The 24,402-nt window shown below is 36.3% G+C and overlaps 1 protein-coding gene and 1 pseudogene across 9 annotated transcripts in view; both read right to left on the reverse strand.

The window, feature by feature from the left end:
* Positions 1–24,402, reverse strand: part of IFT88 (intraflagellar transport 88) — a 132,958-nt gene that overhangs the window by 104,795 nt on the left and 3,761 nt on the right. For 2 of the 9 annotated variants that reach the window (XM_058690305.1, XM_058690365.1), the window contains exons 2-7: positions 22,182–22,277; positions 17,938–18,000; positions 3,308–3,364; positions 2,119–2,172; positions 1,418–1,481; positions 608–677 (exon numbers count right to left, since the gene is read on the reverse strand). In XM_058690305.1, the coding sequence (XP_058546288.1) occupies positions 608–677; positions 1,418–1,481; positions 2,119–2,172; positions 3,308–3,364; positions 17,938–18,000; positions 22,182–22,271 (398 nt within the window). In that variant the 5' untranslated portion in view covers positions 22,272–22,277. The remainder of the gene's footprint in view (positions 1–607; positions 678–1,417; positions 1,482–2,118; positions 2,173–3,307; positions 3,365–17,937; positions 18,001–22,181; positions 22,278–24,402) is intronic. The other 7 variants (XM_058690327.1, XM_058690316.1, XM_058690333.1 and 4 more) reach the window with 7 other exon arrangements.
* LOC131490142 (U2 spliceosomal RNA) lies at positions 15,065–15,178 on the reverse strand (annotated as a pseudogene).

Below are 24,402 nucleotides of genomic sequence, written 5' to 3' on the forward strand. Positions count from 1 at the left end.
AAAAGGGATCCAAGACTGGGAACTTTCTGACTCTAGGCATTATTAACTACATGTAGATTTTGAACTCTCGGGGCTCTTGAGGCATGATAGGATGGGCAAGCTCTTGAAAACGGCCAAGGGAATCACACAGAAGCTGAACCAGGCGTGATGTTACTGAGCAGTGAAATTAACCATACCTACAAATGCCCTTCCTCCAGACTTCCTATTACACACTAAACGTTCTTATTGTGTGTGTATTTTTCTGATACGTATTCTGTTGTTGGCAGCTGAAAGGATCCTAAATGACCTGCTATTTAAATAAACTAACATACTTTTATTAGCAAACATGTTGTTATTAACTAGGATATAAAGTGAACATATTTTCTGTAGAGGCTCCTTGTTAGTGAAAAAGAGAAATTGTGTAATTTATTCAACAGCCCAAATACTGAGCTTAAGAGCTACGATTATGGGCTGCTTCCATATCTTGGCTGTTAAAAACAATGCTGCCATAAACATAGGGGTGCTTCTGACAAGAACTTTTAAAATAACTGAGAATTACGTATTTGGAAAATAAAAATTAAAAATATGCAACAACAACAATAAAACAACAGCATAACGATTTACATACCTATCTTCATTTTTGGCTTCCAAAGGAGGAGCAGGGCCCCTTGACTGACCAAGGGGGTCAAATGCAGAGCCTGAGACACAATTCAAGAGTTCATAGTGAACTTGTGACACAGCATAATTGAAGAAAACATAAAAACTTGCACCAGTTATTTAATCTACCTATTTATTAAATGGTTTAAGTTACCTATTTATTAAATGGCCAGGACATTTTATTATGCCTATGTAAGTATTTTATGTATCAAGAAATTGGCGAGATTTTTTTATATACATAAAACTATGTGAATAAAATGTGAAAACAAAAATGAGCAAACTCTTGTCAGTGTTCACTTCTCCCCTACAGTAATCTATCCTCTTGTGAGCTCTAAATTATCAATCATGTGAGTAATGACTTGCTATTGGGTTCTTAATTTTCTCTGTTGGTATACTATACATTAATTTTTTCATAATAATTTCATTTTTAAATTATGACTTAACTTACATCTTTAAGCACTGTTTTCACCTACAATTTTTTAACTGAGCTCTAACTTATATAAAATAACTTACACACTTTTTAGTTTTTAAAAAAATGCACATATTTTGATGTACAATTCAGTACATTTTGACAAATCCCATGCCAGTATAACCACTCTTCCAATTAAGATGCAGAACATTTTCATTACCCCTTTCCTTTCTTAATGGTACCTAAAGAATGACACACCTTGCAATCAACGGTATGTCAGGCTTCCTTTAAAACGGTAGTAACATTTACACATAGGAAATAACAAAGTGAAAATACCTGAAAACAATTATTAGAAGAGATAATGTAACAAACCTCTTACAGCTGCTTTGGTAAAACCAGCTGCTCTCACTGCTGTCATTGGTCTAGTAACTCCATCCTTGAAAGAAAAACAGTCATTTAAAAAGTATTCTTAAATAAGATTTACCTCTTATTTGTAGTTCTGCACAAGCACATACATTAAAGTAGTCTTAATTTTTAAGATTTTTTCATTACTACCTGCTTATTCCTCCCCTCTGCCTATCCATGTCAGTCCTGTCTCTATTTTGCCTTTCCTCTACTACAACATTTCAATTCCTTGCTTTAACTGGGCTTACTCCTAGTTTGAGAAGAAATACTCATGGATTTTTATGTAGGATCTTATGTAAGTTATACAGGTTATCAGCTGGCTACTCCTCTACTTTTGTTGGCCTCCTATATGCCTATGCGAGAAATTTCAGGAATTGTTGTAAGTGATAGCATAGGAAAAATGGGACCCAGAGTTACCACACAAGCCAATTATCAGTCCTATGTCCACTCCCCAGTGGAATTTCATTTGAGACCTGAGTAAATCCAAAGAGATTTTACCTCCAAAGATTTTGAATAGGCCAACCTTTAGCCCATAATTTAAAGAATCCAGGTCATTATGTAAGAAACACTTTCTTTAACATTTTAAAATAATGTAATAAAAAAAAGTTGGTAAGAATATTCTAAGTCATAAGAGAGGCCCAAAATGAACAAGCACATGACAGAGATACCTGAATAGCCCCTGTCATTGGTCTTCCCATCGATGATGCCAGGGATGTCTTGGACTAGCAAACAGAAAACTAAATTAAAATGGTTCCAAAAAATATCTACATTTAATTTTATAAAAACCAAGTTATAAAAGTTTCCTTCATAACTTTTTTCCCTCATTCTATTGGCAAGTAAACTTAATTTTTTCCATTTATAACCTGAAGATACAAGATTAAACAATAAAAGTCTAAAACAAGCTTCCGTGAAGCACAACCCTCAGCCTGAAATATAGCTACACCCCACTGGTCTGCACACTGTCTACGGCGGCTTCCGCACTACAAACACAGAGGCTGGTAACCGCAACAGGGACTATCTAACCCGCAAAGCCTAAATTGCCTGGCTCTTCACGGAAAAGGTTTGCAGTCTCCTGTTCTAAAACACCACCAAAAAAAAATCAAATTTATGAGTAATACATGCTTAGGCTGATTAATAAGAGCATGTTTCATTTGACACACACTTACATTATGTGTGTGACTGCTTTCCTTATTCATCTAGAGGAACAGTATAAAGTCAAGTTTCCTGGACCTCTAGCTAGGTACTAAAACCATTTTTCTGACCCCTAAGAAATATTATAATAAGGACTAGGAAATGCTATTCCACCTCATTCTTCCATTTTTCTCCCATTCCCCTTTTATTGCATGTATGCTAACATCCAAATTTGGGCAAGACCTAAAAATTTTCCTTTATGGATTTTTATATACCATCTTTCCTCTGAAAATCTCAAATAAAAGACCCAAATATATGCTTCTGAAGTTTTTTTCAAACTTCATGTTTTTCATGTATTAATTGGTAGGTTTAAAAAAATTATAAACATCATTACATTTATATAACACTTAACTCCACATAAAATATGAATGGAATACACGAGACTTGGTAATATTACACAGAAAATGAAAGGAAGTCAATCAATAAACATAAGGTTTACAAATAAGAAATGATAAGAAAATATTTTCTGATAAATTTACAATCAAAATGACTAGAATAGTAAAAGCTATTAATCAAATTAGACTTTCACAATGTTTGTAACTATCCGAAATGGAAAACATACCTGGGTCATGGACTGAAAAGATAGCCAAAATTATGTAGAAGTGCCTAAAGTCAACTTATGGATGAGAAAAAGCACCTTAATATTTTTAGCTTAAGAAAACCTACCCCATATCCAGTAGCTACAGGTCTAGTAACTGCTGTGCTTGGTATTTTAGCAGTTATCTTGGGGAGGAAAAAAGACATAATTAATGGAATTCAGATTAAGCTACACAATTGAAAACGAAAAAAGCAATGGGAAATACAGACTCATCAGTAAAGAAGTAGTATATAATATTTAGGATAACTTCCCTTTAATTATCCTAAATATTAAGGGGCCTAGGTATTTTAAAGTATTAAGAGGGAGACTTATTCTAGAATTCATTTTAAAGGAAAAAGGGGGCTTTAGAATGACCTGAGGCACCAACGCGAAAGATTAGTATTCATGGTTGTATCTATCATTCATTATGCATACTTATTACTGCCAGCCACTAGGCCTAACAAAATACATACGACTTGGCATCAGAGGATCTGGGTTTGATTCTCAGCTCTCCTACTACCAGCTGTTTTTATTCGTATCTTTATGAACCTAAATTTTCTTATCTCTGAAATAAGGATATCTTGATCACAAAATTATACTTGGAATCAAATAGGGCCATGTAGGTGGAAATGTTCTATGCATATTAGTTGTTAAGCATATTTGTTTGAAGTATTTGGTTAAAACATCGTTAGTAGAAGAGCTCTACTTCTGGCTATGATGGATAAACAACTTTCCCAATAAGAACAACTAAAAAAGCAGGGGACAAAAATATTTTTAGGAAAAATCAATTTGAATACATTAGAAAACCAAGAAGGAAGTGAAAAATTACAAGGTCCCAAGATAAGGCAAAGGGAAGGTTTGAGAGGTACTCCTGCATTTAAGCCTGCTTTTCTCCAACAGGCATCTGCTTAATTCAGAGGCATGGCTGAGAAGCTGAACACAGCTCTCCACAGACTTACAGGTCTGAAGAGATAAAACACTGGAGCCCTGGTAATCCTCCAGGCTTCAGGCTGTGACCTCAAAAGGCTACACTCTACAACTGAAAAGTAAATGAGAAGTATACTACCTCTCATAAACACTGACGTCCAATTTAGAATCATCCCAAACTTAACTGAATTAGGGTGAACCAGGACTCCTAGTGCCTCTAGAGCTATATGCAAAAGTAAATTCTCTAATGAAAGATAAGATCATCTAGAGCTGTGCTATCCAACAGAACTTTCCTATAGTGATGAAAATGTTCTATATCTGCCCTGTCTGATAAGATAGCTAGTAGTCATATGTGGCTGTTGAGCATTCGAAATGTGTTTGGTATAATAAGGATCTGAATTTTTATATTTTATTTTAAATCATTTAAATGTAAATAGCCACATGTAGCTAGTAGTTATCATACTGGACAGCTCAGACATACAGCCTTGAATTATCTCTGAATTTTTTCATTTACACTGCCTGGCACTGAATCAAAAACAACCAGACAGGGGAGCCTGGCTGGCTGAGTGAGTAGAGTGTGCAGCTCTCAGGGTTGTGAGTTTAAGCCCTGTGTTAGATATAGAGACTACTTAAAAATAAAATCTTAAAAACAACAACAAAAAACAACCAGACTTACAGGAGGCAAGACTACCTAACTAAAAGCCAAGAGAACAAAAGAACAAAAACTCAGAAAAGGATATATATAATGGAAATGTCAGATACAGACTTTAACATAACTATGCTTCTTAATATGATCAATGAATTAAAAGATAAGACACAATTTCAGCAGAGAATTGGAAACTATAAAAAAGGAATAAATAGAAATTACAGAACTGAAAAATTGCTAAAAAGTGTAAAATTCTGGCATTGTCTAGGAAGTAGTAAAATACAAAGTTATATTAGATTTTAATAATTCGAAGATAAGTAGTGTAATCTTTAGGAAAACACTAAAAGAATGGTTAAAGAATGTAAATTCGCAAGATAACACTGGGGGGAAATGGAATAATAAAAAACAAACAAAAGAAGGCAAGAAATGAGAGAGATGATATATAAAAGAGGCAGGAAAAAACAAAAAGCAAATAAAACAATAAATTAAAACCACATCAGTAATTTCATTAAATATAAATGGACTAAATACTTCACTAAAAGACTAAGATTCTCAGACTACATTTCAAAAACAGAACTCAGTTACATTCTGCTAATGAGAAATACATCTTAAATATATGGATGGAAAAGTTGAAAGCAAAGAGATGGGAAAGACATATCATGCAAATGCTAGGTAAAAGAGAGCTTGAGTAGCCATATTAATATCTGGCAAAAGAGACAAACAGTATTACTAGAGATAGGATATTTCAAAAACAATAAAAGGCTCAATTTATACTGAAAGTATAATAATTCTAAATATTTTTTCTCCAAATAAAGCAAAACCCTAAAAAAAGAAATAAATCCACATAGTGTAAATTTTGACATCTTTCTAATAGAACTAGTAGCCTCCCCAACCCAAAAAATCAGTAAAAATACAGAACTCTTAAACAAAATCATTAACAAACTTGATCTCACATATCTTAGAAAATGCTGAAAAGAAAGGATATGGGTCTCAGCAATTTTTTCCATGAGAACAAACTGAAGGAAAGAGACTATTATTCTTCTAACTACTTACTAATGACTAAATCCATGTTCTTTTTTTTTTTAAGCATAAGATTGATCTCTTCAGATAGAGTAGATTCAACAGTCTCTTCCTTTATTTGCTTTACACCCTCATCTGCAATGCCTTTCCTCCCATATCTTAAGATCAGTCTTAATTGTACATACCCTTTAATATTCAACTGTAAATTTAAATTCTAAGCATCCTTGTCTGATTGTCCCAACTAGTGACAAATAATCTCTTTGACATCCCATAGCAATTTGCACTTTTTTTTGTACAATGCTTATTACATTATGCTTTGAACATATGTATCCATTTTATTTCCCTCCCTAAGATTATAAAGTCCTTTGGAACTAGTTAGAATTTTATCCCACGAGTAAACTAATACCTTTCACATAGAAGTTATACAATTTCTCTCTGTTTAACATAATAAGTAGACTGTGATGAGAATACCATTCAATGGGAGGTCAAGAGACTTAAGCTCTAAGCCAGCTATGGCTAGCTGTGAGACTCTTGGCCTCTCTAGGCTTCAGTTTTCTCATCTATAAAATAAGGATCCCTAACGTCACTTCTAAACACCACTGAAAGGCCAGCATGGTAAAATTATCACTTGATGTCTGATACCTGAAATCACTAAACTGAAGAAAATGTTTGCTTATTTACTAAGTCATGGAATAAAGACTTATGAAGCAGCTACAGTAGCAAAGAAAAGAACACTGTATAAGACAGTCAGCTTCTTCAAAAAGCTTATAGCCTAGTCATTAGCTTACTGAAAGAACATATGATTTTTTTTCCATGATGAAGGTAACCTTAAAATTAAAACACTGATTATGAAATGTGTAGTCAAGAATTAATTTTATCCAAGGAGAGGTCTGGCTCTGCTCTTGGCTACTGGCAGTGATCTCTAAGCCCTTGGAATGTCCTGCCTGATATGTATTTCTTTGTTTGCCTAGGGGCTTTGGCCACCAGAAAACTGAACAATGTGATTTATGATGGGAGCTTTGGGACAACATAATATCAGTTTTAACTTCCAGAGGTATTAGTCCAAATTTCCAGAAGGGGCTGGAGACTAAACGTCAGCCATGTTAACAATATGTGATAGAGTCCCAGTAAAAACCCTGGATACCAAAGTTGTGAGTGGTCTTCCCTAGTTGGCAATATTCTTTCCGTAAGTAGTGTCATCACACAGATTGGCCAGGAGGAGTTAATGTCATGCAGGATTCCACACGAAAAGAATGACCAGATGTTCTACGTTTCGATCCCCCAGCCTCTGTCCTATATGTCACTTTCCTTTGCAGATTTTAACTGTATCCTTCCCCTGTAATAAGTCATGAGTATAATAGCGTTCAGTGAGTTCTGTGAGCCCTTTCAAAGAATAATTGAACCTGAAGGTGGTTTTGGGAATCCCCTAAACTTGCAGTTGGTATCAGAAATGAGAATTGTCCAGGGATGGCTGGGTGGCTCAATCAGTTAAGCAGCTGACTCGATTTCAGCTCAGGTCATGATCTCATGGTTCATTAGATCAAGCCCTGTGTCGGGTTCTGTGCTGACCACGGGGAGCCTGCTTGGGATTCGCACTTTCTCTCTCTCTCTCTGCCCCTTTCCCTCCTGAACGCTTTCTTTCTTGCTCTCAAAATAAATAAATAAACTTGAGAAAAAAAAAAGTGAAAATAGTCTTGTAGAGTACACAGTCCTCTGTGTCCTCTAACTGTATAGGTGGCAAACCTCATTGCAGGGAACTACACTAAATTCACTTACATAAATGTGATGGGAAAGCTACTCACAAGATAATTTCCACTGTAAGTGGTTGTTTAATACTAATAACTTATTTTTGTTAATAATACACATGACAGAGAGGAAAGAGAGAAAGTAACAAAGTGAGGCAAGATGAAAGCAAAAGGACACTTCACGTAAAGCAGAGAGGTTGCTATACATCAGAGTTTCTCAACTTTGGTACCACTGACCTTTCACCACATAATTTTTATGGGGGGGGGGGTACCCTGTGAATCATATAATGTTTAGCAGCATCTCTGCCTGCTACCCAGTAGATGCCAGTGGCACTCAGCCAAGTTGTTATGACCAAAAATATCTCCAGGCCAAATGTCCCTTGGGATAGTTGTAGAGGACTGAGATCCACTGCTATATAGTAGTGAGCAAGTGGGGAAGAGTAGTTCAAAAAAAGGAATATTAGGCATAGAACATTAGGGATAGAACTTTCTGTTCTTTGCTATTTTACTTTGTGCCAACCTTGTTTATTTTCAACTACAAAAAAAAGCTTGACAGATTTCATGCACTGCAGAAGGCCAGATGCCTATGCTTTGCATGACACATAAATTTTAATAACACTATTGAAAAAATCACTCTAGCAATTTATGCATTGGTAAAACATTAATTAACTAACTGAAGGGCATTAATCCAAGGAAGGAGTAATTTGTAAACTAAGCGCCAGTGTTTTGGAAGATCAATATTTATGTAACTTTAAAAATCAGAAAGGCAAATATTTTTTAAACAATGAGTATTTCAGGTAAATATATTCCAATGCCTTACATAACTAATAATATTTATATTCTCAAGAGTATAAAGAAACTTTTTGATCTAAAATACTTTAAAATTCACTTACTGGATATACTGAAAGCTACAAAACACTGCAGAAAGAAACTAAAGAAGACAAAAATAAAAAAGTCATCCCACGTTGAAGGACTAGAAAACTTAATTATTGTTATGATGTCAATACTACTCAAAGCAGTCTACAGATTCAATGCAATTGCTACCAAAATATCAATGTCCATTTTTTAAGAAATAGAAAATTCATCCTGAAATTCATTTGATTACAAAGCTACTATATGTAAACAGTGTGGCACTGGCATAAACACAAACAGACCAATGGGACAGAATAAAAAGTGCAGGAAAAAAACCTTCCATATGGTCAAGTGATCTTCCATAAGCGTGCAAAGACCACATAATAGGGAAAGGTCAGTCTCCCCAACATATGGTGCTGGGAAAGCTGGATATCCGCTTGCAAAAGGATGAAATTAGAGCCGACGCACAAAAAATTAACTCAAAATGGATGAAAGGTCTAAATATAAAACCTAAAACTACAAAACTCCCAGAAAGCATAGCGGAAACATTTCATAACGTTGGACAGAGCAATGATTTGTTGGAATTGATGCCCAAAGCACAGGCAACAAAAGTGAGGCTATAAAAATGGGGCTACATCAAACTTAAAAAATTGCGTGCGTCAAAGGACATAATCAACAGGACGCAAAGGCAAACTACAAAATGGGAGACAATAATGTGCAAATCATATATCTGATAAGGGGTTAATATCCAGAATATATCAACACCTACAACTCAACAACAAAAAAATCAGGATAACCCAGTTAAAAAATGGGCAAAGGACTTGAAGAGACATCTCCTCAAAGATGATATACAAATGGCCAAGAAGCCTACAAAAAGATACTCAACATCACTAATCATAGGAGAAATGAAATCAGAATCAAGAATCACTTCATGCCCATTAAAACTGCTACTATCAAAACAATAGAAAGTAAGTGTTAGTGAGGATGCAGAGAAACTGGAACCCTGTTACTGTTAGCAGGATTATAAAATGGTGCAACTGATATGGAAACAGTATGGAGGTTCCTCAAAACATTCAAAACAGGATTACTGTGGCACCAGCAATCCGACTTCTGGGTATACATCCGAAGAACTAAAAACAGGGTTGCAAAGACACATCTGCCTACCTATGTTGACAGCAGCACTATTCATAAGAGCCCAGAGGCAGGAGTACCCACGTGTTCATGGAACACAGTATGATATACACACGTAGGATTATTAGCCTTAAAAAGGAAGGAAATCCTGTCACATCCCACAACACAGATGAACCTTGAAGACATTATGCTAAGTGAACTAAGCCAGTCACAAAAAAGACAAAGACTGCAGAATTCCACTTATATGAGGTGCCTAAAGTAGTTGAATTCCTAAAGGCAGAAGGCAGAAAGACAGCTGCCACAGGCTACAGGGAGAATGCACAGTTCTGTTTAATCGGTATAGAGTTTCAGTTTGGGGAGATAAAAAACTCCTGGAGATCTGTCTCACAAGAATGAGAATATATTTAACATACTGAACCATGATTTAAAAATGGTTACAAAGGGGAGGGATTCAGGAAGGTGGTGGCAGAGTAAGAGGACCCTAGGCCCGCTTTGTCCCACAAACACAAGGTAACTGTCCAATCGTCCTAAATACTCCAGAAACTGACCTGAAAACTAGCAGAACAAGCTCCACAACTAAAGGTAGGGAAGAGGCCACATCAAAGAAGGCAGAAGTGTGGAGATGCAGTTTGGGAGAGAAAGGGAGGATGGAGGGATGGAGGGACAGTGGTCACTGCTGTGGGAAAGGAGCTGTGGGGGCAGAGAAGGGTAAGAGACAGACTAACACAGAGGGGAGTGCTTGGGGAAAACGAATTCCCATAGAAATTGGCTTGGAAAGCAAGAAGGGCCAAATTTCATGACTTCTGGCAGCAGCAGGGCTTAAAGCCTGGAGTCTTAGAAGTTAGCAGGCTTGGCTAGCATAGAGCCGGGAGGACGCTGCGCTGTTCTTGGAGAGAAGGCGGGTAAACAACCTGTGGACACGAGGCATGGAAAGAGTGATCTGAAGAGTGCCTGGGGCACACAGTGGGGAGGTTATTCAGTCATCTCGGAGTGTACTCCAGAGAGACAGTGCTCACAGAGAGACCCTTCTGGGAACAAATAAACCGGCTGTTGCCATTTCCTTCCCTAGCCCGTTGGCATAAACATAGGGCCACCTGTAGGAACCAGCACAGCACAGACATTTGGTACTTAACGTTCCTACACTAAGCCTTGCCCCCCACACTCCTATAAAACTGCATTTCGTAGTCAGGCTGTGTAAGATGCATCACCACAGACCCCTCCCCCCAGAAGACTGGCCCAAACCCCTGTCAACACTCCCTGATGTCCCTGGTCTCCCAACCAGGGAGTTTGTTTTTGTCTTTTTGTTTTTTTTAATAGCTATAATTCCATTTAATCCTTAGTTTACACTCAAATTTAAAGCAGGGACAAAGACCAATAGTGCCATTTTATAAGGGTATGAGTGACACCAAAAAATTAAGAAATTTGGCCAAACTTAAACAGTCGGTCAATTGGATAAGTCCCTGTTCTCCCGACCCCCACCCCAGCATTCTTTCCATTATGCCAGCCCTTATCCTTATTAGTTCTATTCTTTCTTTTTAATTGAGGTATAATTGACATATAACATCATATATGTTTCAAGAGTACAACATGACAATGTATATTTGTATATACTACCGTCAGTCTGGTTAGCATTCCTCACCAGACATAGTTACAAAACATTTTTTTTCTTGGGATGAAAATGTTTAAGATCTAGAACAATATTAATTCTGAAGATTAGGTTTGGTTGCAAGTGATAGGAAAACCAAAAAAGTAGTGGTTTAAACAAGACAGAATTGGATAATTTCTTCGCTATCCTCAATACCTGGCTGTTCAAGATGACTGCTCAGGTTCCAGTCATGTTCCAGCCAACAATAAGGAAGATGAGGGACAGAACACATTTTTCCCCTTTAAGGACATTTCCTAGAAATCATACAGGACACATTTGCTAAATTCCACTGGCCAGAATTTAATGACATGCCCTTAGTTAGCTTCAAGGGAGGCTAGAACCAACCAGGGAGTTTTGCAGAATCTCGATTCCAGCCGTGGTAGTGTCAGGTCTCACTTTAGAAACAGAGCAGAGCACACCTTGTTAAAACTCATGACATTCAGGCCAGGGACAAAAACTGACCTCAACAGGCAAAGAGAGCCTCTGTAAATGGCCGGTGTGAAGGATAAAGCAGCCAGGACACAACAGAAGTGCACACATCACACACTGGAAACACTTCCAGAAGTGTCCGGGTCTGGGGAACAAGGGAAGCTACACAGCAAGGCATCACAGGACCTCTTCTTTGTAAGGTCATTACCCTCAAGAATAGGAGACATAGCTGACGTTCCTAACACACAGAAACAGGCACAGAGACTTAGACAAAATGAAAACACAGAGGAATTCATCTCGAATAAAAGAACAGAACAAGGCCATGGCCAGAGATCTAAGCAAAACAGGTATAAGTCATATGCTTGACAGAGAATTTAAAGCAATGATCATAAAGATACTCAACTGGGCTTCAGAAAAGGGTATAAGAAATGAATGAGACCCTTAACATGAGATAAAAAATTACACACCTGAGATAAAAGGTACAATAAACGAGGGGCACCTGGGTGGCTCAGTCGGTTACGCATCTGACTTTGGCTCAAGTCATGATCTCGCAGTTCACAGGTTTGAGCCCCGCATCAGGCTCTGTGCTGACAGCTTAGAGCCTGGAGCCTGCTTCGGATTCTCTGTCTCCCTCTCTCTCTGTCCCTACCCACCCCCCCCCCCCAGCCGGCCCCCTCTCCCCGCTCGCACTCTGTCTCTCTCTCTAAAATAAACATTAGGGGCGCCTGGGTGGCGCAGTCGGTTAAGCGTCCGACTTCAGCCAGGTCACGATCTCGCGGTCCGTGAGTTCCAGCCCCGCGTCAGGCTCCGCGTCATGGCTCGGAGCCTGGAGCCTGTTTCCGATTCTGTGTCTCCCTCTCTCTCTGCCCCTCCCCCGTTCATGCTCTGTCTCTCTCTGTCCCAAAAATAAATTAAAAACGTTGAAAAAATAAATAAATAAATAAATAAATAAAAATAAAATAAACATTAAAAAAAAATTTTTTTAAGGTACAATAAATGAAGTGAGAAACACGTTTGATAGAAGGAACAGCAGACTGGAAGAAGCACAGAAAATAAATTAATGACCTAGAAGACCAAGTAGTAGAAAGTAATCAAGCCAAACAAAAGAGAGAAAAAAGAATGATGCGAAACAATAATAGACTTAAGGAGCTCAGTGACTCCACTAAACATAACATTTGTATTAAAGGAGTCCCATAGGAAGAAGAAAGTAAAAAGGGGGCAGAAAATTTATGTGAAGAAATAAAGCAGAAAGTTTCCCTAATTTGGGGAAGGAACCAGATATCCAGATCCAAGAGGCACGGAAAACCCCCATCAAAACTGACAAAAGCAGACCCACACCAAAACATATTGTAATCTAGATGGCAAATATAGTGATAAAGAAAAAATATTAAAGGCCACAAACAAGACAATAACTTACAAGGGAAAACCAATTAGGCTAGCTAGAGATTTTTCAGAAGACACTTTCCAAGCCAGAAGGGAGTGGCATGATATAGTCAAAATGCTGGACAGGAAAAATCTGCAGCCAAGAATACTCTATCCAGCAAGGCTATCATTCAGAATAGGAGAAGAGATAAAGAGTTTCCCAAACAAAACTGAACGAGCTGATGACCACTAAACCAACCCTGCAAGAAATACTAACGGGACCTCTTTGAGTGGAAAGGAAAAACAAAAGGCAACAGAAAGAAATTAGAAAACACAAAAGCAGTAAAAATGAGTATTTCTATAAAAAATCAAAGAACTCACAAAATAAAAGGATGTAAAATATGAACCATATACTTAAAACGTGTAAAGGGCAGAAGTATAGAATGGATTCAAACCCAAATGATCAACAACTTAATATAGACTGCTATACGCAGAAAAGGTTATGTACAAACCTAATGAAAAGAAATAAGAGAAAGAAATCCCAATATATCACTAAAGAAAACCAGTAAGCCATGAAAGAGAGAAAGATAAATGATCAGAGAAAATCTTCAGAAACAATCACAAAACAAGTAATAAAATGGCAGTACATACATATCTATCAAGAATTACTTTGCATGTAAATGGACTAAACACTCCAATCAAAAGACACAGGGTGTCAGAATGGATAAAAAAAAAACCAAGACCCATCTACATGGTGCCTACAAGAGACTCATTTTAGACCTAAAGCCACCTGCAGATTGAAAGTGAGGTGATGAAGAAACATCATGCAAATGGATGTCAAAAGAAAGCCAGAGTAGCAATGCTTATATCAGATAAACTAGACTTTAAAACAAAGACTATAACAAGACACAAAGAAGGACGCTATCTAATAATAAAGGGGACAATCTAAAAGAAGATACAACAATTGTAAATACTTATGCACCCAAATGGAGGCACCCAAATACATAAAATAATAACAAACATAAAGGAACTCATCAATAATAGTACAATAATATTAAGGGACTTCACATAAATGGATAGGTTATATAAACAGAAAATCAACAAGAAAACAATGGCTTTGAATGACTGACTAGAACAGATGGATTTAACAGATATATTCAGAACATTCCATCCTAAACAGCAGAGTACACATTCTTTTCAAGTTTACACAGAACATTCTCCAAAACAGATCATGTATTAGGCTACAAAATAGGTCTCAACCAATTCAAGAAGAGTGAAGTCTTCCATGCACCTTCTCTGACCACAATGCTACAAAACTCGAAGTCAACAACAAGAAAAAATCTGAAAGACCATAAATACATGGAGGCTATATAAACAATGAATGGGTCAACCAGGCCATAAAAGAAGAAATAAAAAAGTACGTGGAAACAAATGAAATGAAAACACAAGGGTCCAAAACCTTTGGGGTGTAGCAAAAGCAGTTCTTTTCAAAAAGAACTTTCTTTCTCAAAAGCAGAAGCAAGAAAAATCTCAAATAAACAACCTAACCTTACACCTAAAGGAGCTAGGAAAAGTACAATAAAGAATAAACCAGCAGAAGGAAGCAATAATAAAGATTAGAACGGAAATAAATGATACAGAAACTAAAAAAACAATAGATCAGATCAATGAAACCATAGCAGGGTTATAAAGAAAAAAAGAGACAGGACTCAAATCAATAAAATCACAAATGAGAGAGGAGAAATAACAACCAACACCACAGAAATACAATTATAAGAGAATATCATGAAAAGATGTATGTCAATAAATTGGACAATCTAAAAGAAATTCCTAGGAACATGTAAGTTACCAAAACTGAAAACAGTCAGAAATAGAAAATTTGAATAGACCAATAACCAGCCAAGAAAAAACTCCCAACAAACAGAACTCCAGGACTAAGTGGCTTCACATGCAAAATCTACCATATATTTAAAACACAAACTATTCCAAAAAATAGAACCAGAGGATAAACTTCCAAATTCATTCTATGAGGTCAGCATTATCTTGATTCTAAAAGCAGATAAAGGCAACACTAAAAGAGAGAACTACAGGCCAATATCTCTGATGAACATAAATGCAAAAGTACTCAACAAAATAGTAGCAAACTGAATCCAATAATACATTTAAACTACACTTGATCTTAGCCAAAAGGCCGAGAAGCAATCCAATAACACATTTAAAATAACCATCCACAACAATCAAGTGGGATTTATTCCCGAGTTGCAAGAGTGGTCCAATATTTGCAAGTCAGTCAGCATGATACATCACATTAATAAGAGAAAGTATAAAGACCACATGATCATTTCAATAGATGCAGAAAAAGAATTTGACAGAGTACAACATCCATTCATGATAAAAGCCCTCAACAAAGTAGGTTTAGAGGCAACAAACCTCAATGTAATAAAGGCCACATATGAAAAACCCACAGCTAATGTCATCCTAAATGCGGGAAAACTGAGAGCTTTTCCTCTACAGTAGGAATAAGACAGGGATGTCCACTCTCACCACTTTTATTTAACATAGTACTGGAAATCCTAGCCACAGCAAACAGAGAAGAGACAGAAATACAAGGTGTCCAAATCAGCAAAGAAGAAGTAAAACTTTTACTATCTGCAGATGACATGATACTCTATGTACAAAACCCAAAAGACCACCAAAAAAACTGCTAGAACTGATAAACAAATCAGTAAAGTCACAGGCCACAAAATCAACATACAAAAATGTGTTGTTTCTAACTACCCATAATGAAACATCAGAAAGACAAATTAAGGAACTAATCCCATTTACAATTACATCAAAAATAATAAGATGCCTAGGAATAAACCTAACCAAAGTGGTGAAAGACCTGTACTCTAAAAACTATAAAACACTGAGGGAAGAAACTGAAGACGACACAAAGAAATGGAAAGACATTCCATGCTCATGGCTTGGAAGCATAAATATTGTTGAAATGTCTATATGACCCAAAGTAATCTACACATTTAATGCAAACCCTATCAAAATACCAAGAGCATTTTTCATAGAACTAAACCAAACAATCCTAAAATTTGTATGCAAGTACCAAAGACTCCAAACAGTCAAAGTAATGCTGAAAAAGAAAAGGAAAGCTGGATGCACCACAATTCTAGACATTAAGTTATATTATAATGCTGCTGTAATCAAAACAGTATGGTACTGGCACAAAAATATACACATAGATCAGTGGAACAGAATAGAAAACCCAGAAATGAGCTCACAACTATATGATCAATTCATCTTCAGCAGAGCAGGAAAGAATAGCCAATGGGAAAAAGACTGTCTGTTCAACAAACGGTGTTGGGAAAACTGGACAGCCACATGCCAAAGAATGAAACTGGAACATCCTCTTTCACCATACACAAACATAAACTCAAAATGGATTAAGGACCTAAATGTTGAGACCTGAAACCCTAAAAGTCCTTGAAGAAAACATAGGCAGTTATTTTCTCTGGCATCAGCCATAGCAACTTTTTTTCTAGATAGGTCTCCTGAGGCAAGGGAAATTAAAGCAAAAATAAACTGTTGGGACTTCATCAAAATAACAAGCTTCAGCAGGGTGCCCGGGTGGCTCAGCTGGTTGAGCCTCTGACTTCAGCTCAGGGCATGATCTCGCAGTTCGTGAGTTCAAGCCCCACATCGGACTCTTCACTCTCAGTGCAGAGTCTGTTTGGGACACTCTCTCTCTCTCTGCCTCTCCCCTGCTCTCTCTCTCAAAAATAAACAAACATTTAAAAAAAAAAAAAAGCTTCTGCATAGCAAAGGAAACAATCTAAAAAATTAAAGGCAACCTATGGAATGGGAGAAAATATTTGCAAATGTTTTATCAAATAAAGGATTAGTATCCAAAATATGTAAAGAACTTATAAAACTCAACACCATACAACAAACAATCCAGTTAAAAAATAGGCAGAAGATATGAATAGACATTTTTACAAAGAAGACATCCAGATGGCCAACAGACACATGAAAAGATGCTCATCATCACTTACCATCAGGGAAATGCAAATCAAAACTACAATGAGCTATCACCTCACACCTGTCAGAATGGCTCAAATCACCAACCCAAGAAACAACAGATGTGGGCAAAGATGTGCAGAAAAAGGAACTCTCTTGCATTGTTGGTGGGAAGGCAAACTGGTACAATCACTGTGGAAAACAGTATGGAGGTTCCTCAGAAAGTTAAAAATAGAACCACTCTATGATCCAGCAATGGCACTACTGCGTATTTACCCAAAGGATACAAAAACACTAATTCAAAGGGATACACACACTCCTTTGTTTATAGTAGCATCATTTACAATAGCCAAATTACAGAAGCAGCCCAAGATCCATCGACTGATGAATGGATTAAAGATGTAGTGTGTGGGTGTGTGTGTGTGTGTGTGTATGTATACATTCATACATGTATATATATGTATATTTATATGTATATAATAGAATACTGGAATGAAATCTTTCTATTTGCAAAGGAATGAAATGAAATCTTTCTATTTGCAAAGACGTGGATGGAGCTAGAGAATAAAATGCTACCCGAAATAAGTCAGTCAGAGAAAGACAAATACCGTATGATTTCACTCATATGTGGAACTGAAGAAATAAAAGAGCAAAGGGAAAAAAAGAGAAGACTCAAGAAACAGTCTCTTAGCTATAGAGAACAAACTGATGGTGACCAGGGAGGGGAGGTAAGGGGATGGGATCAATAGGTGACGGGGATTAAGGAGTACACTTGCTGTGATGAGCACCAGGTGATGTACGGAATTGTTGATTCACTATATTGTATGTCTGAAACTAATATAACACTGTTAACTACCTGGAATTTAAAAATAAGATAAAATAAATAAAAATGGTTACGATGGCTAAGTTTATGTCATGTATTTTTTACCACAACAAAAAACGTGCACTTACTGGAGGTCTTCTGCCATGACTAGTTCTCACGGCTTCCTGAAAAGCTGTGTCGTTCTCTAATTCCTAAAGTGAAAAGGCAAATTTAACATTCAACGTGAAGTGAGAATTGAAAACAATGATAAGTTTCATGTCTTCTGTTTGGTATTCATGATCCTCTATGATTCAACTTACCCCATCTGCTGACATCCAGGTAGTGGCTCAAGGACTCCTGTCCTCAAAGCTCCCCCATAACACTACCCAAAATATAAGGCTCCTTCCTTTTCTAGGAAGGGGAGTACTTGGTAATGTCAGTCAACTTTAAGGGTATTTTACTGGCCACTGTTTAAATGTGTGGTATCATTATGCCTGGTGAAAAGATCAAGTACACAAGGATATGGCATTTCTTCTGTTCCTTTCTTCCAAGTACCTGGAACAGTAAGAATTGAGAACTGCAACTCTTCCTCTCCCTTCCTCTCTGTCCTCTCTCCCTCCCTTCTATCCTTCCATATGCTGGGACCACGGCTACCAGCCCCAGGTGAAAACACCGCAGGACATTTCATTTCACTGGAGGAGTGAAGTCTGGAATTCAGACTGGAGCTAAGAAAAGCTTCCCCGTGGAAAAGCTCCATGGGGTCCAACCTGCTGTGCCATTTGGAACCAAAGCCTTAGCTGAAATGAAATGTCACTGTGCTTTGCTGATTCCGGCCTATACTTCTATTCTTCATCGGGAAACGTGAGGAAGGTAATATTAGTCAAGAGCAAGATACAAATGTTCCTGGGTTTCCAGGACAAAGGTCATTTTTTGACTCTCTCAAAAGCACCCAATCTTAGCAACTACCAACCTTCTAACCAGCCTTTATCTCCTATTCCTTCACCAACACAAAATCTGGCTGTAAGCCTTCCCATACATCTTATGGGCAATTGTCAGACTTGCCTCTGATTTATTTCAGTCTATGCCCCACAAAAATATACTTGCTGATGATCAAAAAAAATACAATAAATCAAAAAACAATCACTACTGATTAACTTCTAAAAACTCTGCAAACAATTAAAGTAAAATGTTTATATAACCAGATGTTAATGTGATGCACTTCAAACATGATTTTATTATGTCTAAACCTTCTTTAATTTTTACCTTAAATAATCTTTATAACCTTCCACATCAATTACATAAAATTAATAAGTACACAATTCTCAGTTGGCCATGGAAACTAGGCAACTTTCATATGAAGTATAAAGCCAAAGGTAACCCTCAGCATCATTAATTATACTATTCTGGTGGATCCTTTAGGAAAAGGAAGTCTTCTAATATTCCTATACAATTAGTAAAATTTGATTAATCAATTCAATGAATTCTAACTGACAAACTAAAATTGTCAACCAACTCTCCGACTACAAATACCAAACTACCACAACTTTTGTAATTTTTCTTTGTTCATGATTTTACTAGCAATTTCCATAATCTATGAACATCTGAACAATTATTTCAATTAATTCATTTATATATTAAGCTTGTTATTAGTCCAATTAAGATATAAGAAAATCATGGGTAAAGCAAATGTCATTTTTATCTTACTATTTAATTTATTTTTGTGTCTGACATTCTGAATATTCACTTTTTTTTTTTTAATGTTTGTTTATTTTTGACAGAGAGAGAGAGAGAGAGAGAGAGCGAGCATGAACGGGGGAGGGGCAGAGAGAGAGATAGGGAGACACAGAATCGGAAGCAGGCTCCAGGCTCTGAGCTGTCAGCACAGAGCCTGACGCGGGGCTCGAACTCACAGACCGCAAGATCATGACCTGAGCCGAAGTTGGACGCTCAACCGACTGAGCCACCCAGGTGCCCCTGAATATTCACTTTCAATTAAATAATGAAGCCACATTGTGATGACCTGAGAAGTTAGCAAGTTTCTCTGGTGCTTTAAAATGATCATATTCATTATCTATTAATTCTATTTCTGAGACTTTAGCCAAGGAAATGTTGCTAAAAATAGAGAAAATTGTTTATGTATAAAATTGTTCATTGCATAGTTGTTATTTACAACAGAAAACTGAAAATAAATATCCTATGATCTGAAATCAGTTCTAATCAACTATACATATTCAATAAAATGTAGCAATTAAAATTATACAGTTAACCCTTGAACAACACAGGTTTGAACTGCCATTGGTCTACCTATATATGACTTTTTTCCAATAAATATATTGGGAAATTCTTTGGAGATTTGTGACAACTTGAAAAAACTCGCAAACCATATAGTCTAAATAAGCTAAAAAAATTAAGAAAAAGGATATTATTGTAACAATACAGTGTATGACATATATAACATACAAAATATGTGCTAATTGACTTTTTATTGGTAAGGCTTCTGGTTAACAGTGGGCTATTAGCAGTTAAGTTTGGGGGGAGTTAAAAGTTGTATGTAGATTTTTGACTACATGGGGGGAGGGAGGTGGGTCAATTCAAGGGTCAACTGTATTTAAATCTTTAGTATCATGAGACATTACTTGTAATGTAGTTGGATGTAAAAAAGCAAACAGAAAAGTAAATCCTAGTTCCATTCCAAACATGTTAAAATAAAACTGTAAATGTATGCATAAAAGAAAGACAAAGCAACAAAATGTTAACAATAGTTATTTCAGAGTGACGGGATTCTGGGTAATTTAGTTTTCAACACTGAACATGTACATTTTATATACTTATAACCTTTATAACTGGGAAAAAGGGGGAGAGTTCAGTAGTTTTCAAAATCTGTACAAACCCAGGAGAATATCTATGTTTTAATACAAATTTTTAAAAAGGAGTCTATATAATCATACCTGTGTGTGTATACACAGTACACACAGGGAGGGAAACACTTGTGTATATTTGAAGACGGGGAATACACCACAATGTCAGGTGATAGATATACTTAATATAGGTGATCTTTGAGTGACAGGATTTACATCATTTTTCCCCAGTCTTCTGTAGTTTTCAAATTTTCTGTTAAATGATCACATCGCCTAGATCTTTATTTCGTATAGAGTAAGTGAATGGTTTCTATTTTCTTTCCAGGTCTTACATTCACAGACTACCATTTTTCTCCAGAGGAAAAAACAATTGAAAAATGACTAAAAGCTATATAAAAAACTCTAGAATATAAGATTTTCCTAAATTCATATAAAGTCCTATAAATGCTAATATTTGATTATTATATACTAGCAAATAAATTAACAATCATATCGTTCATCCTCACTCTTTTCACACACTAACTCAAGGTAACTTTATAAGAAGGTTTTGTTTTGTTTTACAGTTTGGAAACTCAAAGTCTCACAATGCTATAAACAGATTTAAAATATTCAAGTATTGGGGCACCTGGGTGGCTCAGTCAGTTAAGTGGCCAACTCTTGATTTCAGCTCAGGTCATGATCTCACGGTTTGTGAATTCGAGCCCTGCTTTGGGCTCTGCACTCACAGTGCAGAGCCTGCTTGGGATTCTCTTTCTCTCCCTCCCTCTGTTCCACCTCGGCATACGCTTTCTCTCTCTCTCAAAATAAATAAATAAATTTAAGAGAAAAATCTTAAAAAATAAATAAATAAAAATAAAATATTCACGTTTTTTTAATTCAACTATTTGTCTTAACAATTTCATCTTTTAGTTTACTATCCCACTAAATATTAAGTAGATATAGATTTGTTGACATAAAGGAATATTTATAAAAGACAAAAAGCACGTTACAAAATAGTACACACAGTATGATAGCATTTTATCCAAAAATAGAGATACACATATATTTGCATAGGGAAATGTTTGGTGACATAAGCATTATAAGCTAGTTAATGTTTACCTCTGGGTGGTAATAGCTTCTGTGATTCTATTTCCTAAGTTTTCTATAAAATATTTGTATATTTTAATTAAAAGAAAAAAATCACTACATGACATTTCAAATTTAGGAAATTAAAAAAAAACAACGGATTTTAGGTACCTCAAGTGATTTAAGTCTTTTTACTTACACATTCAGATAGCTAGTGCTGGAAAATACAAGTCTATAATCGACCCTAATTTGTTTCTATAAGCTTTCTCATGATTTTCCCTTTTGCTGCAATTAGTATTATTAGTGGAAGTTAGTACAGACTTCAGAAGTAGCACTTTTCCAGGCTTTTAATCAGTTTACTTAATTTAAAGATAATAAAGCAGAACCCTCAAATCCAAAGTTTTCATGAACCAGCTGGTTAGCAAAGACCAACATAAAAACTAGATTTATTTTTATTTTTATTTTCTTACCTCAGTGTCATAGGTTGGATTGTAGTCATTATAACCAGAATAAAGATCATCTTCATCTGTCTCTGGGGCCAGGTGTACATTTTGCATCATCTGTACCTATGAAAAATTGGCAGTGTAAATATGTTCTTGGTATATAAAATAATCCTTAATTGAAATAAAGTAGAACCACTTAACAACCTTTCTGGTCAAGTTTATTGCTACATATTTTTATGACTTAATTTTTTTCACGTCAAATTCTCAAAACTAGGTGTCAAAACACTCGTTCATTGCTCTCATTTTACATGTATTGCACACCTGTTGCATTGAAAGGCACTAGACACAGGTACGAGTTAGTTGCCCTGACTGTCAAAGAGCTTAGCATCAAGTGCAGAACAGGGGACGTAAGAGTCAAGTGCAAAGCAAGGCAGAAACCACCACACACTTACCAGAACGGCTCAATTTAAAAAACCAACAACGCAAAAGGTCGGCAATGATGTGGAGTGATCCAGAGTCCTACATTGTTGTTGGGGAGGGTAATATAGTACAATTTTGGAAAAAAAAGACTGGCACTTTCATAAAATTAACATATATTTCTTACGAACCAGCAATTCCACTCCCAAGTATTTACCTGAGAAGTGAATACATGGGTCTACAGATATATTTATATAAGAATGTTCACAGGGGGTTTATTCATTATAGTCAAAAACTAGAAACAGACCAGATGCCCATCAACAGAATGGATAAGCATATTTATGCAACAAAGTATTATTCAGAAAAAAAAATGCACCGATGACATACATAAAATGGAAGAATCTCAATTAAGTGAAAGAAGCCTCACAAAACTGAACCTTATATAATGTTTTGTTGATTTAAAATTCTAGAAGAGACTAAACTATTGTAGAAAACAATCAGAAGGGTGGTTGCTGTTTAGGCGTGGGAGACTAGAGTTTGAATGAAAATGGGCAGATTATAGAATTTTCTAGGGTAGGGCGCCTGGGGGTGGCTCAAGTCAGTTAAGTGTCTGACTTTGGCTCAGGTCATGATCTCACGATTTGTGGGTTCGAGCCCCACATTGGCTGTGTGCTGACAGCTCAGAGCCTGGAGCCATTCTGTCTCTCTTTCTCTCTCTCTCTCTCTCTCTCTCTCTCTCTGCCCTTCCCCGGCTTGCTCTCTCACTTGCTCTCTCTCCCAAAAATAAACAAACATTAAATTTTTTTTTTAATTTTCTAGGGTGATAAATATTCTATATCTTGACAATAGTTTGGGTCAGACTGGTAATCACACTTGTAAAAAGTCAACAAATGCATACTTTTTTCCTTTCATTATACGTTTTTTCTTGAAAGAAAAAACTGTAAATAAATATCAAACTATAATATGCATACCTAAGTATTTAAGGGAAAGCTTAATATCTGTAATTCAGTTTGATATGCATAAAAATAACAGAGAATCTTAAGATTCTCTCTCCCTCTTCCTCTGCCCCACCTGTGCTCACGCACACACGTGGGTGCACTTTCTCGAAATAAATAAATAAAAATAACATGGATAAATGAAAGATATATGATAAAGCAAGTACATGAAAATGTTAATGGTAGAATCTATGTAGCAGGTATGATGTTCACTGTAAAATTTTTTAAGCTTTACTGTACATTTGAAAATTTTCATAATAAAATATTGAGAAAAATGCAAGACACAATAAAACAGATGTCAAAGTAAAATAGAAGCGGGAAATTTAATTACTGTATACATATACTGTAAATGCAGTGATTACTAGAGAATTTGGGAAGAATTCTCAGACAAAGAATCATTCAAACTGAGTAATCTTTTAGTCAATTTAGGGGAGGGGTCAGGCTAGGTACCCAAGAAATGTAATATTGAATTACTTTACCTTGAAATACATATTTTTAGGGGCACTTGGGTGGCTCAGTTGGTTGAGCATCCGACTCTTGATTTTGTGATCCCAGGGTTGTGGGATCAAGATTCTCTCTCTCTCTCTCTCTCTCTCTCTCTCTCTCTGTCCCTTTCCCCCACGTGCAAGCACACATGCTGTCTCTCTCTCTTAAATTAAAAAAACACACACAAAAAAGAAAAACCAAATACGTGTTTTTTTTAAGTTGGTACAATTTTAAGTGTGCCAGTAAATTCCCACAAAAATTTCGGCTTAATCTTATTGCTCAGTATAAGGCCAAACATACATGGCTACTTGTAACCTTTTAAAAATTATTTTTATGTGGGGGTGCATGGG

This window comes from Neofelis nebulosa, chromosome 1 (genome assembly GCF_028018385.1).
Source record: "Neofelis nebulosa isolate mNeoNeb1 chromosome 1, mNeoNeb1.pri, whole genome shotgun sequence".
NCBI lineage: Eukaryota > Metazoa > Chordata > Mammalia > Carnivora > Felidae > Neofelis > Neofelis nebulosa.